Source organism: Macrotis lagotis, chromosome 1, assembly GCF_037893015.1.
Source record: "Macrotis lagotis isolate mMagLag1 chromosome 1, bilby.v1.9.chrom.fasta, whole genome shotgun sequence".
NCBI lineage: Eukaryota > Metazoa > Chordata > Mammalia > Peramelemorphia > Peramelidae > Macrotis > Macrotis lagotis.
The window spans coordinates 828,512,954-828,530,508 of NC_133658.1; the positions used below are offsets into that span (position 1 = coordinate 828,512,954).

Sequence of the window (17,555 nt, forward strand, 5' to 3'; positions counted from 1 at the left end):
TGAATTGATATGATGGACAAGGGAGAAGGCATGGAATGATGATTAGCACTGATTAGCAGCAACTTCAGATGTATTTCTAGCAATTCCCTTCTCATTTCTGGCATTCTGGGTTAAAAATGTCATTAGTCAACTGAAAGTGCTCTTTCCAGGCCTATCAACAATCAATTTCTCCTCTCTCTCTCTCTCTCTCTCTCTCTCTGTTTTGGTTTGTTTTATTTTTTTAGTTTTGATTTTTGCAAGGCAATGAAGTTAAGTGACATACCCAAGATCATGCTGGTAGGTAATTATTAAGTGTCTGAGGTTGAATTTGAACTCAGGTCCTCTTGATGCCATGGCTGGCATTCTATCCACTGTGCCACAGTCAACAATCTCTTAATTGCTAAAGCCAATGGCCTTTTCTTGGTCCTTATTTTGCCTGAGTTTCCTGTAACTTTTAACACTTTCAATCATCCCTTCCTTCTGGATGCTTTCTTTTTCCCTTCCTCCCTTGATTCTGTGACATCATTTATTCTCCTGGTTTTCCTTCTGTGTCTCTTTTTTGCTTCTCAGTCCTCTTTGCTAAATTATCTTTTTCTTGGCCAAGTCTATACAAAACTGTCTTCTCTTTTCTTTCACTATCAAACTTGATGACATCATCAATTTCCTTTATACCTATGTTCTTCAAATTTATCATCACTAATCCCTTCTGATTCCTACTACCAATAGTGTGCTGTACATTTCCATTTGAATGTCTTGTAGACATTTCAAACACATGCTAAAAATGAATCTATTCTATTTCCTCCCTAACTTATCTTTTCTCCAAAATACTCTTCTTTTCCTTCAGTGCCTACACCCTATCAGTTTTCCAGTTTTTCAACCCTAACTCTACAGCATAACTTGTTTTTACCTCCCTTCCTTCTACCCATATTATCTACCCTGGTTCTAATCATCTTTACCTTCTACTTGGTTTACTATAATGGCCTTAAGATAGGTCTCCCTTTATTCTCTTCCCTTTCAAAATTATCTTCTATATAACTGCAAATATGCTAAAACACACATCTGATAATATCATCCACCCCAAATGAAAAATCTCCAATGGTTTCCTATCACTTCTTTCCACCTATCTTTTCCATATTTTTAAAAATTATTCCCCCTTAATATGCTGTTACAATCACCCTGGCCTACCAGGTCTTCCCCATACTAACATTCTATCTTCCACCTCTTTGCCTTTGAACAAGTGGTCTCTTATACCTGGAATCTATCCCTCCCCGCAATGTACTCCTGCTTAGAAAATCTCTAATTTCTTTCTTTCATTTTTTTTCAAGGCAATGGGGTTAAGTGACTTGCCCAAGGTCACACAGTTAGGCATGTCTGAGGTGGAATTTGTCTAGCTTCTTTCAAAGCCCTGTTCAGATGACACCTCCATTCACTCCACTTTCCTCTTACCCCTTTGAAACTACTTTGTAATTCTATGTATATACTGTATTTAGCATGTAGTACTTCAAGTAGAATGTGAACTTCTTGAGACCTGTGACTATTTTGTTGTCATATTACCTAATTCATCATCTAGCACATATAACCATATCTCTTATGAAATGTAAGCTTTTTAATAGCTAACATGTATATAACACTATGTGTGAGGAATTGTACTAAGTACTTCAAGTTATCTTATTAGATCTCCACAACTACTTTGAATGATAATGGCTGTTATTTCCATTTTATAGTGGCAGAATGACTTGCCTGGAGTCACACTGCTAGAAGTGTCTGAAATTGGGTCTTCCTTATTCCTGAACCAGCACTCTGTTGACTGCATCACCTTTTTTACCCACTTTGAGGGTAAAGATTGTTTCATCTTTGTCTTTGTGTTTCCAATGCCTAAATAAAGCACCTGATTTATAGTCTTTTTTTTTAAGGTTTTTGCAAGGATAATGGAGTTAAGTGGTTGCCAAAGGCCACGCAGGTAGGTAATTATTAAGTTTCTGAGCTCAGATTTGAACCCAGGTACTCCTGACTCCAGGGCCGGTACTTTATCCACTGCGCCACCTAGCCGCCCCAGAAACAATAATTTTTTAAAAAACCCATTTTGTTTCCTCTGCAAAGCATAGACAAAATTTGAAGTAATGAAAGTTTAGGGTCTCCAGCAAAAACTAGTTTCCTAAGATTCCCCGTATCTTTATGAGATCCATTACTGTCTAGAACCCTCCAAAAAGGCACATTCTTCTGCCGGGGGAAGAGAGAATGAGTGCCCCATGCACCAGAACTTTGTTTGGACTCATTTTCCCCATCATGGACACCTTCCTTCAGCTAAGTCTAATTTCCTCTGGTACTTACTTTTTTCTTTTTGCTTCCTAGTAGACAGTATTGCTTAAGGCTACATGTGTGTCTTTTCTTGACTTCTATGTTTGCATTTTAGAAGAATATTTCAGGAAAAGAAAGAATTGGAGATATGTAATGCTTTCATCTTTTATTATTAAAGAATAGTTCCAGTGGTAAAAACTTCAGATGGTATTATTATAAAGCTCTTAGCAGTACTTAAAAGCTTATCAAAGTTTATCAATGCTCATTCCTCTCCTCCCCTTCCCTAAGTCAACCTTTTTTTCTAATTTATTTATTTTTGAATTTTATAATTTTCCCCCTACTCTCACCTCCCGCCCCCAACCCCAACAGAAAGCAGTGTTAGTCTTTACATTGTTTGCATGCTATACATTGATCAAAATTGAATGTGTTGAGAGAGAAATAATATCCTTAAGGAAAAAACAAAATATAAGAGATAGCAAAATTACATAATAAGATAACTTTTTTTTAAAATTAAAGGTCTTTGGTCTTTGTTCAAAAATTCACACTTCTTACTCTGGATACAGATGGTATTCTCCATCCCTGATACCCCAAAATTGTCCCTGATTGTTGCACTGATAAAATGAGCAAGTCTATTAAGATTGATCATCAACTACATGTTGCTGTTAGGGTGTACAATGTTCTTCTAGTTTTGCTTATCTTGATCAGCAGCAGTTCATGCAAATCCTTCCAGGTTTCTCTGAATTCCTATCCCTCCTGGTTTCTAATAGATCTAATGGTTCCATAACATACATATACCACAATTTGTTCAGCCATTTCTCAGTTGATGGACATTCACTCAATTTCCAATTCTTTGCCACCACAAACAGGGCTGCTATGAATATTTTTGTACAAGTGATTTTTTTTTACCCTTTTTCATGATCCCTTCAGTGTATAGACCCAGTAGTAGTATTGCTGGATCAAAGGATATACACATTTTTATTGCCCATTGGGCATAATTCCAAATTTCTGTCCAGAATGGTTGGATGAGTTCACAGCTCCACCAACAATGCATTAGTATCCCAGATTTGATCATTGTCTATAGTCAACCTTCTTGACCTTTCTGTAGCCTTTGATACTGTTGATCAATATGTTCTCCTGGATATTTTCTCCTCTTTAGATTGTTTAAGGCAATGGGTTAAGTGACTTGCCCACGTTCACATAGCTAGGCAATTTATTGTCAGAAGTCAAATTTGAATTCAGGTCCTCCTGACTCCAGGGCCAGTCCTCTATCCACTGCACCACCTAGCTTCCCCAGATTTTAGTAGCATCTGTTGGTTCTAGGTAAACCTCTTACCTGTCTGGCATCTCCATATAAAGATCTAGATCATCTAGATTATACCCAGTCATGGAGATCCCCAAAGACTCTGTCCTATACCATCTTCTTTCCAATTACCCTCTCAAGGTAAATTATTCCCAGATTCATGAATCCTAATCTCTCTTCTGACTTCCAATATTTCATCAACAAGTACCCCTTGGACTTCTTGATCTAAAATTGAGCTAATTTTCTTTCCTGAAAAATCTTTCTTCTCAACTGCTCTACTGACATCCTCCCAATCACCCAGGCTTAAAAACTTGGTGTCATCCTCTACCCCTTCCATGTATGGCACTCATCCTATATATCTAATGCTATCAAAAACTTGTCATTTCTACATTTACAGCATCTCACATACATGTCCTTTCTACTTACCATCAATTCAGTTCAGTCCTCACCTGTTGTCTTAATTATTACAAGTTTTCTAATTGGTTTCCCTGTCTTAAATCTTTTTTTGCTTAAGCAGCACCATTCATCTGACAAAGTGTTTTGTCTAAGTCTTTCACAAGTATATCAGACAGCTTTCTATTTTAGGGAGGGGAGAGGGAAGTAAAAAAAATTGGCACTCAAAATAGTAAATGTTGAAAACTATTTTTTCATGTAATTGGAAAAAATACTATTAAGAGGGGAAAAAATAACATATATATCTTCCTTCAACTCATTACACTCCATTGTCATCTCAAATCCCATCTTCTACAAGGGGCCTTGCCTGGTCCACCCAGAAGGCTAGAAATCACCTATCACCTACTCTAGAGATATAGTTGTTCTATAGTCCTTTTCAGTCATGTCCGATTCTTCATGACCCTATTTGGGGTTTTCTTGAAAAGATACTGGAGTGTGGGCAGCTGGGTGTTGCAGTGGATAGAGCACTGGCCCTGGAGTCAGGAGGATCGGAGTACAAATTTGGTCTCAGACACATAATAATTACCTAGCTGTGTGATCTTGAGCAAGTTACTTAACCTACTGCTTTGTAAAAACAAACAAAAAAAAAGGTTACTGGTGTGGTTTACCATTTCCTTCTCCAGCTTATTTTATAGATGAGGAAACTTTCCAAGGCCAGGTTTTTTTTTTTTTTGGAAGGCAATGGGTTTAAGTAGCTTGCCCAAGGCCACACAGTTAGGTAATTATTAAGTGTCTGAGGCCGGATTTGAACTCAGGTACTCCTGACTCCAGGGCATGTTCTCTATCCATTATACCACCTAGCCACCCCCCATACTCTTCTTTCTTAAATTTGATATATCCTTGAAACTTTTAACCTCAAGGCTAACTTGTTTTTGAGACACAAAAAGGTTCAATATTCTCTGCACTATCTTCCCAGAGCAGAAACCATTTTCAATTTCTTAGACAACAATTATTTCCTACTTCACAAACTCAAATATGGCAGGTCTAAGGCTTAATTAATTCTCAACAAATAGAATCTCCTCAGAATCATTCCAGGAGAATATCTGAACAAAATTTAAAATTCGTAAACACCAGGATGTTGCAATATGAAACTTTTAAATTTTACTTTTGCAATTGCAATATTTTTTTCTCCTTATTATTAACTATTTTTTAGGAACCTATTATTTCCTTGCCAGGCTCTTGGCCATTTTACTCCTCATTAGTGCTTACTTTTTACCTATGCATCAGGAAACCAAGAACAAGAAACAAGAAGAGGAAGTGAAATTCATATCAGTCTACTTGCCACACATTTGCAGCTCTGATAAAATTTGGATAGAAGAGGAAGTTGACTATTGGTTGACTTTTTAAAAAATATATATTTGTAGTATCTAAAGTATTATTTATGTAAACACTTTTCTATTAACATAGACAAATAGAAGCTAGTTATCCGGAAGAACAAGGAAGGGAAGATTCAATGAATGCAAGAGTTCAAAGCCCTTTTTTTTCTCTTAATGAATGCAGTTATAATTTTTTCTTCTATGTAACATATAGTATTCCTCTGAAATTAATAGCATTCCAGTTTTGTTTTTCAAAAGACAACAGTTAATTCAAGTTCCCAAGGTTTGCTTTGCTCTTTCTTAATTTAGATCTTTCCACTTATTAACATTCACAAAAACAAGATTTTGGAAATAGTAACTTCTCTGCCAACCAAGCTGACAACTTGGTTTTATTGTCAATGAAGTACCACATTGCCAAATCAGTCTCAGTGTGTCATCATCTTCAGGCCGGAAATTTGACAGTGGAACTGGAAGATTTATAAATGACCCTGGAGATGTCTGAAAATGAGAACCAGCTGGGTGGACAGATGAACATAATTAACGTTTTTCACTAATGTCTTAGTATGGATTGTTGCCATTTTCTCCTCTGGTCAGACTACAGCTACTATGTCATGAGAGACCCTGACAAAGCCAAATGAATCCATTCTAAGGCTGACTCCAGTTGGTCTTCTCTGCTTTTGTTTTAAAGGTGGGGGTGGGGGGGGAGAGAGAGAGAGAGAGAGAGATATTTTGTGTGTGTGTGTGTGTGTGTGTGTGTGTGTGTGTGTGTGTGTGTGTGTGTGATGTTACAGCTTTGCTCTGGTTTTCCCATATGTAGCTGAGGGGATGACCAGTGTTGTAGCTCCCAGAGTGGGCAGGGGTAGGGAAATGAATCAGTGTTAGAACAGATTGGGGTGTTGGAAGAGATGTTTCCACTTTCAGGTTTCATTTTTACCACTTCCCTAAAACTACTACCTTATATAATACTGGAGAAAGAGTCAGAGGACCTAGGTTTGAATCCCACCTCTGCCACTTTTTAGCTTTCCTGATGAGAACTGAGGATGTTGCCTGAGATGATCTCTGAAGTTCTTTTCAGGATTAAATTTATAATCCTGTGATGGTGTTATATGGGGCAGCAAAGTGGTTCAGTGTCTGGATCTAGAGTTAGGAAAATCTAAGGTCAAATCTAATCTCAGATATTTACTAGCAGTGTGACCTTGGGCAAGTCACCTAACTTCTGCTTACTTCAGTTTTCTCATTTGTAAAATAAGGATAATAATAGTACCTAGCTCCCAGAGTTATTGTGAAGATCATATGAATATTAGTCATTTTCAGTAGTGATCAGCTCTTTGTGACCCCAGTTGATGTTTTCTTAGCAAATGGACATTTTCTTCTGCAACTCATTTTATAGATGAGGAAACTGAGGCAAAAAGTTTGTTCAGGGTCATACAGCCAATAAATTTCTGAGACCAGATTTGAATTCTAGTCTTCCCAACTCCAGGTCTGGCACTTTATCCAATGTGCCATCTACCTGCCTGCCCCATATAAATGTTAGTTATTATTATTATTATTATTATTATTACTAAAAGCATGACCAATTTGACCAACAGTAAGCCAGAATTTGTCATTGTCATTGATAATGATAGATGTTGCCCAAAACATTTAATATTTAATCTATTGTAAATGAAAAAAACATTTTTCCTTACTGATTTTGTAATGATCATGTATATTTTATAAATGTTATCAAAGAATATATTACCAGTACTATTTTCAATTAGAAAGGGGATCTTTATCCTTGAAGCAAGGCCACATTTAATGAAAGAGTTATTTAGAATGTACCACAAAGGTTGCTGGTTGGTTATCTCAGTCCCTATTCCAGAAAAAATGTAGGAATCTTTGTAGATTCCTTATTGTAGATATTACTACAACCAGAGGAAATATAGAACCTATAGATTCTATAGATTACTATGGGAATCTATAGATTATTAGTTATAAATAATTTCATTTTTCATTTTATTGCCTTGGGAGCAAGATATTTCATAGGATAGTAGCTCTGGAGATAGAAGTGAACAAATTTTTTTTTCTGGGAAAAAGATCAGTGAATTTGAAGATGAAGGTTTCAGTCTCTATAGTTTCACGTTTATAGATATGGATACAAAATGTCACATAAATACATGACATACACATATTAAAAGCTAATATGGAAGCTTAAACAAGGAGGAAGCAATTGCAAATGATATAGTCTTGGTATTTCTCATCAAGACATGAGGTGTCCAATTAAAAAAGTCTGACAAAACAAAAGCAAACCACCACCTGAGTTCAAATCCAACCTCAGACATTTAATAATTACTTGGGCAAGTCACTTAACCCCATTACCTTGCAAAAACAAAAACCAAAAAAAAAAAACCCCAACAAGAAAAACATCTATAACTATGCTTTTAGTTTGATGTTTATTTTAATTTATTTTAATTTTCAGAATTACCTAAATTTCACTTCTAATTTAGGACTATGGTTTGTTGCAAAGGTGGGGTGGGTGAAGAGGGGAAGAAGAATATTGATGAACAGTTTCTCCTTAGAGAATCAGTAACACTAATGGAATTTTAGGGGTCGATGAAGTACCATGAAAATTCTAATCTATAAAGTGACATTGCTGCAGCAATACCTACTTTAGTGGCATTGTTTCTCCTTGCTTCTGACACCTACAGTTTACATTTTTTTCCTCCCATTTCCCCTCTGGAGGGATGACAAGGGAAAGAAAAATGAACTTTTTCTTCCTTTGGTCTCTGGAGCTATCACCTAGGAAAGGCACTAAACTTTCAAACTGGACTTGAATGATATTTAACTATGCAACCTAGGGCAAGTCATTTCTATACGAGTTAATCTTTATATTACCCATTTCTTTTTTGTTTTGGTTTGGTTTTTGCAAGGCAGTAGGGTTAAGTGGCTTGCCCAAGGTCACACAGCTAGGTAATTATTAGGTGTCTGAGGCCAGTCTCAGACTTCCAGGGCTGGTGCTCTATCCATACATAACCTATTTCAATATGGTTCTTTAAGAAGGGGATTTGCAAAGCATAAATGTGAGTTTATATATGACTGACAAAAAAAATGTATCAGTAAATGTCTGTTGATTGATTACTGTAAACAAATGCCCCCTCATTAGACTGCATGCCCAATGAAGGCAGGAAATGGGGTGAAGAGCTAATTTAAAGGCACTGAGGCATGGAAAGAACCCTGAGTTAACTTCAAGTTCTGCGGCTACAAGACCTTGCATAACTCACTAAACCACTGAACTTATTTCCTCTTCTGTCAAAAGAAGATAGTATTACTTACCCTGCCCATGTATTTGGGTTGTTGTAAGAATCATAATAAGCCGTGAAAGTGGCTTTGAAGAGGTGCATTCGTTAAGCGGGGAGGGGTGAAAGAGGAGTTAGTCTCAAGAGAGAAATGACATTTTTTTCCCTGTGATTTCACAGAACTCTAAGATTTGGATCTGAAAAAAATCTTATATCTTCATCTGATCCTCCAACCCCTTCATTTTCCAGAGAAGGAAATATAAGTCCAGGAAAAAAAGAATAATCAGGGCGCCTTAAACTCATCTTCTCCTCCAAGCAACCCTGGAGGGATTATTCTAATTTTACAAAAGACAGGATAGAAGTCTCTCTATTTTACAAAAGAGGCAACTGAGGCCCTGCCTTTCAATCACGGCCCTCTCCATCCTCCCTTGGATTAGGGAGAATGTGGAGGCATCCCAGGTTCGGGGTCCCCGGGTGGCCTTGGGAAAGTCCTTTACACTCTCAGGGGCTCGTTCATCACCAGTAAACAAAGAAGACGGCCCCATAAAGTGCCTCCAATCCTGGGATGCGAAGACAGCGGGATTCCGCCCAGAAGGAAGCCGGGTCCCCAAAGCCGGAGACCCGCGAGGGTGCCTCTGGGAAGGAAAGCCCCGGGTCGCGCCTGCGCACTCCCCGCCCAGGCCGGTGACGTCACGGTGACCCCGGAACCGAGGGACCGACCTCCGTAGCTAGCCGGAAGAGAGGGAGAGCGCACGGAAGAGGAGCGAGGAAGCGGGCCGGGCGTCCCGCGGGACTTCCGCTTGGTGGCCTCCTTCGCTGCCGCGATGTTCTCCCGCGTCTCGGCTCTCGGGCCCAGCCGCCCCCTCCTTCTCCGCCTTCCCTGCATCCCCGGTGGCTCCGAAGCTGCACTGGAGACTCGGGGACGGTGGCCCCTTCCCTGCCCGGCCAGGTACCGTCCTCTCCCTCCCTCCCCCTCCCCCGGCAGCCTGGGGGTCACCCTGGCAACAGCCGGGGCCTGGTGGCCCGCCCCGTGACCTCTGCCCCCGGAACCTTCCCCTCCCCTCCTTCCCAGCGACCCTTGGTTCTGGCCCGGCCCGGCCCAGTTGCCTCGTCCCCTACTCCCCCGTCTGGCCTCCCCGCTGCCTAGGGGGTTTCGCGGCAAAAACGCTTCCTTTCCCCTTTCATGACCTTCCTGTAGAGGAGTTGGTGTGCCACGCGGGTGAGCGTGTTTCAGTAATAACAACAATAAAAATCATAACATTAATAACAATATAATGTCAATAACTACGTAATAACAATGCTAAAATCGATATTATGTTAATAACTATGTAATGTAATATCAATGCTGCATTATTGTCAGTAATTTAATATTAATATAATATAGCTATACATAATTTAATATTAATAATGATAATGAAGTTAAAGAATTGCATTAGGCCCTTGATGGCCTGTAACAACCATTCCAGTTCCTTCTTGCACGTTTGTTGAATTTAATCCTTAGTAATCCTAACTTTTATTTATATTAAATAAAGTATTTATTTTAAAAACTTGCTATTCTTTCCATCTCCAAATCAAGGAGTCAGGAAGCCCTGGGTTCAGTACTTTTTTTTTCAGTACAACTCTTTATTTATCTATTTATCTATCTATCTATCTATCTATCTATCTATCTATTTATTTATTTTTGGTTTTTGCAAAGCAATAGAGTTAAGTGGCTTGGCCAAGGCCACACAGCTAGGTAATTAAGTGTCTGAGGCCAGATTTGAACCAGATACTCCTGACCCCAGAGCCGGTGCTCCATCCACTGGGCCACCTGACCACCCCCCCCCCCCCCCCTTGCAAGTCTTCTAACCCTCCTTGCCTTAGTCTCCTCATCTGAAAAATGAGCTGGAGAAGGAAATAATAAATCACTCCAGTATCTTTGCTAAGAAAAAAGCCCCCAAATGGGGTCATGGAGTGTCAGACACGACTGAAAAACGGTTAAACAACAAATTCCTCTAATTATATTCTGCTCTAACTGAACTAGATGTGTCTATTAGTGCCCTTCTTCTATTCTCTTCCTTAGGGCCTGTGTTTCATTACCATAGCTGAATCCTTTCCATTCCTCTTCAGGAATGCAATTTCCTCCATGAATAATAATGATAACCTGTATTTTCATAGTAATTTATATATTTTATCTCATTTCATCCTCACAACTATGCCATGTAGGTGCTGTTATCTCCATTTTTTTTTTAAGTTTTTGCAAAGCAGTGGGGTTAAGTGGCTTGCCCAAGGCTAACAGCTAGGTAGTTATTAAGTGTCTGATGCTGGATTTGAACTCAGGTACTCCTGACTCCAGGGCTGGTGCTCTATCCACTGCACCACCTGGTTGCCCCTGTTATCTCCATTTTACAGATGAAAACCTGACACAGGTTTTCCCTCAACACTGTCTCCCCACCAGAATGAGCTTTCCTTCAAATTTCACATACTTTTTAAAAAAAGATTTTATTTATTTTCAGTTTTACAATTTTCCCCCTAATCTTACTTCCCTCCTCCCAGCTCCCCACAGAAGGCAATCTGCCAGTCTTTACATTGTTTCCATGGTATACATACATTCACATACTTTTTTTTGCATGTGGTTCATTCTTCTGGACATTTTAGTTTTTGCATACTTATTCTGTCTAATTATATTGTAAACTTCTTAGGAGTAGTAGGACTATGTCACATCCTCGGTGTCTTATGTTGTATATTCGATGCCTAATAACCTTTCCTTGTATTATAATAATGTTTGAAATAATGGATACAAAAATGAATAAGAGTTTTCTTTCATTATTGGAGAGAAAAGATAGGTATACTTTCAAGTAAAGAAGTATAAATAAAGTATGGTAGGAAATACCAGAGATCTCATTTGAAGGGAAATTTGAGAAATGGAGTTGTGCATTTCAACCAAAGAAAAATGGAAAATATTGGTGTTACAGGAAACAGACATATTATTGTGCTGCTAGAGCCTTGCATTGGTACCTCATTCTGGAGAGCAGTTTAAGACTAAACCCCCCAAAATCACTAAACTGCTTAACACTTTAACCCAGCAGTACTATAATTAAGGCTATACTCTCAAGAGATCAAAGAAATACTATGACAAAGAACTGGAATTTGAGGGAGTATCCACCAACTAAGAAATGGATAAACAAATTATGATATGTGAATGTGATAGAATATTACCATGCTGCAAGAAATGATAAAGGAAGTAATTTCCGAAAAACCTAGGAAAATGTGTATGAAATAAGGCAATGTGAAGTGAGAAGAATTAGAAGATTAACGTATGCAGTAACAATATTGTAATGACAAACAACTCTGAAAGACTTAAGAACGCTGATCAACACTGAAACCATCCATCATTCCAGAGGACTGATGGAGAGCCGTACCACTCACCTGCTGACAAAGTGGTGATGGACTCAGGATGCAGAATGGAACATATTTTTGGACTCTTTATTTGTTACGAGAGTTTGGTTTTCTTTTTTTTTTTTTCTCCCCCATTGGGAATAGGAAGGTGTAAGGGAGAGAAAATAGATATATGTTAATTGAAAAATAAAAGAAAAAATTTTTAATAATACTAGAAATGTAGTTTGGTATCCAATAAGGCTAGAAATGATTGAATGACAATTGTTTTAGTAATATTAGGGAACCATTTAAGTTTTTTTAGAATAATTTTATCCTAAAGAACTTTGTATAAGAAAGATAACTACCGATATATGGGATTAGTTAGAAAAGGAAAAGACAGTCAGGAAAATCAGGTAGAAATCTGTTAATGGAGTTTATGTAAAAGGTGCAAAGGGTAGTAGTGGAAATGGAAGGAAAGGGATAGATTGTAGAAATGTTTCTAAGAATCAGTAAGACTTTTTTAAATTTAATATTTATTCTCATTTTGTACAATTTTTTTATACATTAATAAAATATTCTTGTTTAAGAGTAAACAAAATACTCCCTCCCCAAAAAAATATAGACTCACTTGAGTGATAAAGTAAAGGGGAGAGAAAAAAATTAAAATTAAAAAAATAATAGTAATAATTGTAGGTATGGCCAGGTGGCGTAGTGGATGGAGCACCAGCCCTGTAGCCAGGAGCACCCAAGCCCAACAATCACCCAGCTTTGTGACATGCAAGCCACTCAACCCCACTGCCCTGCATAAACCTCCCCCCAAAAAAGAAAGACCTAAAATAAAATAGTAATAATAGTAGGGGCAGCTGGGTGACAGATAGAGCACTGGCCCTTGAGCCAGGAGCACCCGGGTCCAAATCCGACCTCAGACACCCAATGATCACCCTGCTATGTGACCCCAGGCAGGCCACCCAGCCCCATTTGCTCTGCAAGCCCCCCAAAATAATAATAATAAAAAATGTGCTTCAATCTGTGTTCCAACCTCCAGCTCTGTAATGGGTTGATCACATTCTTTATGATAAGTCCATCACAAAAATTACTTGCATATTTTTCCACCATTGCATTGCTGATCACAACTCCCTCTTTTCGTATTTCTCCACTACCATGTACTATATTTTCTCTCTCCTTTCACTGACTCTGCTGTAGGGTAGCTGAATGGCACAACAGACAGATCCCTGGTCCTGGGGCCAAGAGGCCCTGAGCCCCCATAGCACCCCTTAGGCCCAGAATCCACCTGGCCCTATGGTCTTGGGCAGGCCTTCTAATCCCAGCCCCTTGCAAGAAGTAAAAAAAGAAAATGTGTTATATCTGACTACTCTGCCCCCATGGTCCATCCTCTCCTATATCACTCACATCCCCCCTTCCCCCTGCTCCCCCCCCCCCTTCTTACTCCAGATGTCTATACAACATTGAGTATATATGCTGTTTCCTCTCCTAGCCACCTCTGATGAGAGTGAAGATTCCCTCATTCCCCCTTGCCTTCCCCCCTTCCATATCATTGCAATAGCTCATTGTAATAAAGAAAAATCTTTTTATATGAAATATCTTGGCCTATTCCACCCCTCTCCTTTTTCTTTTTCCCATTACTTTCTTCTATTGACTCCATTTTTACAACATATTGTATCTTCAAATTCAGCTTTCTCCTGTGCTTCATCTATAAAAGCTCCTTCTACCTAATCTGTTAATTGAGAAGGTTCATATAAGTATTCTCAGTGTCATTTTTCTATACAGGAATACATGCAGTTCATCATCATTAAGTCCCTCATATTTCCCCCCCTCTCCTCCACTCTCCATGCTTCACCTGAGTCCTGTATTTGAAGATCAAACCTTCTGTTCAGCTCTGGCCATTCCAACAGGAACATCTGAAATTCCCGTTTCACTGCAAGTCCATCTTTTTCCCTGGAAGAGGACGTTCAGTCTTGCTGGGTAGTTGATTCTCAGTTGCATTCTAAGCTCTTTTGCCTTCAGGCATATTATATTCCAAGCCCTAGGAGCTTTTAATGTAGTTGCTGCTAAGTCCTGTGTGATCCTGACTGCAGCTCCAAGGTATTTGAACTGTGTCCTTCTGGCTGCTTATAATATTTTCTCTTTGACTTGGGAGTTCTGGAACTTGGCTATAATATCCCTAGGGGTTGGTTTTTTGGGATCTCTTTCTCCGGGGATGGGTGGATTCTCTCCATTTCTATTTTGCCCTCTGCTTCTAAGATATCAGGGCAATTTTCCTGTAGTAATTCTTTGAAAATGATGTCAAGGCTTTTTTCCTGATCATGACTTTCAGGTATTCCAATAATTTTTTAATTATCTTTTCTAAATCTGTTTTCCATATCAGTTGTTTGATTTTGAAGTATTGAGTCTTGATTTCTCTTAAATTCATCAATCTCCCTGAGTTCTATTCTTTGTCTGAAGGATTTGTTTTCCTCATTTAGTTTTCTTATCTCTTTTCTCATCTGGCCAGTTTTGCTTTTTAAAGCATTCTTCTCCTCAATAACTTTTTGAACTGTTTTATCCATTTGACCTAAGCTGGTTTTTAGCATGCTATTTTCTTCAGCATTTTTTTAGATTTCCTTGACTAAGCTGCTGACTTCATTTTCATGTTTTTCCTGCATCTCTCTCATTTCTTTTCCCAGTTTTTCTTCTAACTCCCTCATTTGATTTTCAAAGTCTTTTTTGAGCTCTATCACAGCCTGAACCTAATTTCTGTTTTTCTTGGAGTCTTCAGATGCAGGAGCTTGTGCTTCCTTATCTTCAGACTGAGCATTTTGATCCTTCTTGGGCTCACAGGCAAAATATTTCTCAATGGTGTTCCTTTTTTTTTCTCTGCTTGCTCATTTTCCCAGCCTTAGCTTGTTTTGGGGGTGCATTCTGAGCTTTTGGGGCACTCCCATAAGGGTCTCAGTGCATGAGGCTTTGTCCTCTCTCCTGGTCTGTGAATGACCATATGCGCCCCCCCTCTGCCACCCGGGCTGAGGTGGGGGAGGGCCCTGCTGTTCTGTGGGGGGGCGTAGACTGATCAGGATCTGAATGTGGTCAGAGCCCCAGAGTCCTGTTCCAGGGGCAGAGGACAGAGCTGGGCAGTGTCTCTCTCTCTTCACTCCCTTTTCTCAGCTCAATGGGTTCATGCCCTGGGGGCTCCTGCTTACCGGTTCGCCTGCTTCTGGTTCCTGGATCTGGGCCACTCTGCTCGCTGTGTGCCCTGGGGGCTGGGCTTCACGTTCTCCCTTTGGCAGAGGTCCCCAGCTGTTCCCCCAATTTGTGCCTGGTGCTCCCCAGGGTGTAGGTCAGGAAACTCCCCCACTACTGTGGCTCCCAGTGCCCTGGGGCTGCCTCTGGGAGGCTGAAGTTCTTTGCTCTGGTGGGCCACCCCTCTGACCCCAGGAAGCAGAGCCTTTCTGCTCTTTTCCAGGTTACCTTGAGTAGGAGAACTGCCTCACTGGGTCCCTCTGGGTTCTGTCTCTTGAAAATTTAGTTAGTCCTTAGTTTAGAAGTTTTATGAGAGAGTGCCTAAGACACGATCTGCTCTTTTCACCATCTTGGCTCTGCCCCTCCAGAATCAGTAAAACTTAACAAGTGTTTGGATGTAAGGAATTAGAGTTGATTAAAGCTATAGACTCGGGAGAGTGGTAGGGCGGAGTGGAGCCTAGATGGCGGCATGGAGCTATTGATAGATAAAGGTGGTGCTATTGAATGGTAAGGTTTTGAGGGGTAAAAGTTCAATTTTTTGACTAAAAAATACATTCAGTCTTGAATACCATTTAGAGTAACAAATTAGGAGTAAAATCTTACATTTGTTTTTTCCTTTTCTTTTCTCTTCAAAATATCTTTCTTAGGGCAGAATATGAAATCCAAAGGTGTTTTGGCACAAACAGTGTGATCTATAGCAAGAAAGATGAATCTTCTATTCCTGGTGCAAAAATTTCTGACAGTGTTGCAGAGAACCAGGATGATGAAAAGAAAAATGCAAAAAACCACTTGTTGAAGATTATAAAGGATATGAAAGTGGAATTAAGTGCAACAAACATGTTAAAGGACACAAAAACTCATATAAACAAGCTACAAAAGAAGGAGAAAGTTAAAGACTTGGGGAGGATGAGTAGAGTAAGTCAAAAAGCTGTGGAAGAGTCTTCACCTGAAAGGTAAATTGAATTTTCATTTGAATATTCTTTAATAAGTGATGTTTTTGAAACTCCATTTTTTCCCTTTGGAGTTGTATTGTTTAAATTAGAGGGCAGCTAGATGGCACAGTGGATAAAGCACCGGCCCTGGAGTCAGGAGGACCTGGGTTCAAATCCGGCCTCAGACACTTAATGATTACCTAGCTGTGTGGCCTTGGGCAAGCCACTTAACCTCATTTGCTTTGCAAAAAAAAAACCTAAAAAAAATAGAGCTTTTTAATAACAAACAAAAGAAACAAATTATTTTTCTAATCCAATTCCAGTACTTCATTGTGATGTGTAAGTAATCTGAGTTCTCTAAGACCAGGAATGTCCAACCTTACTTTTAAAAGTTTTTATTGAAACAATAGATTTTAATTTATCATTTTAGTGAGAACTCTGCAGTAAATTGGCTTTGTTTACTGAAAGCATTTAGTAAACCTGGGGTGGGGGGCATAAAATTGCACTTCTCAGCTACATTTTGTTTTGTTTTTTTAAGTTTTTTCAAGGCAAATGGGGTTAAGTGGCTTGCCCAAGGCCACACAGCTAGGTAATCATTAAGTGTCTGAGACCGGATTTGAACCCAGGTCCTCCTGACTCCAGGGCCGGTGCTTTATCCACTACGCCACCTAGCCGCCCCCCTCAGCTACATTTTGGACAACTGTGCTCTAAGATATGCCATATCAAGATCGATGGGCTTCAAGTCTAGTTCCTCCAACAAACCATATAATAAACTCAGTCTGTACAGAGAATGCATTTAGTTCTGAGAAATTTTCCCCAGAAGGAATGAATAAATGTTTTCAACTACAAAGATTCATGAAGATGTAATTAGAAAGTTCCTGAATTAGGGTGGTATTAGTGAAAATGGAAAGAAAGAGGAAAGATTTGAGAGGAACAACCTAACAAAATTTTAAATCATGCAGTTACTTTACAATAATATAGTGATGAACTAAAGAACTATTGTTAGTCTAATTTTATTTACCTGTTCTTTGATTATATATATGAAAGTAATAAAACTGAATCTTTATCAGTATTATATAATTCATACTTTTTACTGAAATAAGTTTGGTTTCTCTACATCATCCACTTAGAATAATGAGTTTTATAATATAGAAGTATCCCATCTGTTTAATGCAGTCATTCTAAGATGAAATGTGCTTCAAGAAGTGGATATTTTTTATTCATAGCAGCCCTGTTTGTGGTGGTAAAGAATTGGAAATCAAGTGAATGTCCCTCAATTGGGGAATGGCTTAACAAACTGTGGTATATATATGTCATGGAAATCTATTGTTCTATTAGAAACCAGGAGGGACTAGAATTCAGGGAAGCCTGGAGGGATTTGCATGAACTAAATGAGATGAGCAGAACCAGA

At 39.1% G+C, this 17,555-nt stretch overlaps 1 protein-coding gene across 1 annotated transcript in view; it reads left to right on the forward strand.

Moving 5' to 3' along the window:
• Positions 1-9,370: 9,370 nt before the first annotated feature.
• MRPS31 (mitochondrial ribosomal protein S31) overlaps positions 9,371-17,555 on the forward strand; it is a 41,105-nt gene continuing 32,920 nt past the window's right edge. Inside the window, exons 1-2 of the mRNA XM_074217219.1 lie at positions 9,371-9,567; positions 15,860-16,165. Coding sequence (XP_074073320.1) covers positions 9,443-9,567; positions 15,860-16,165 — 431 coding nt within the window. The 5' untranslated portion in view covers positions 9,371-9,442. The remainder of the gene's footprint in view (positions 9,568-15,859; positions 16,166-17,555) is intronic.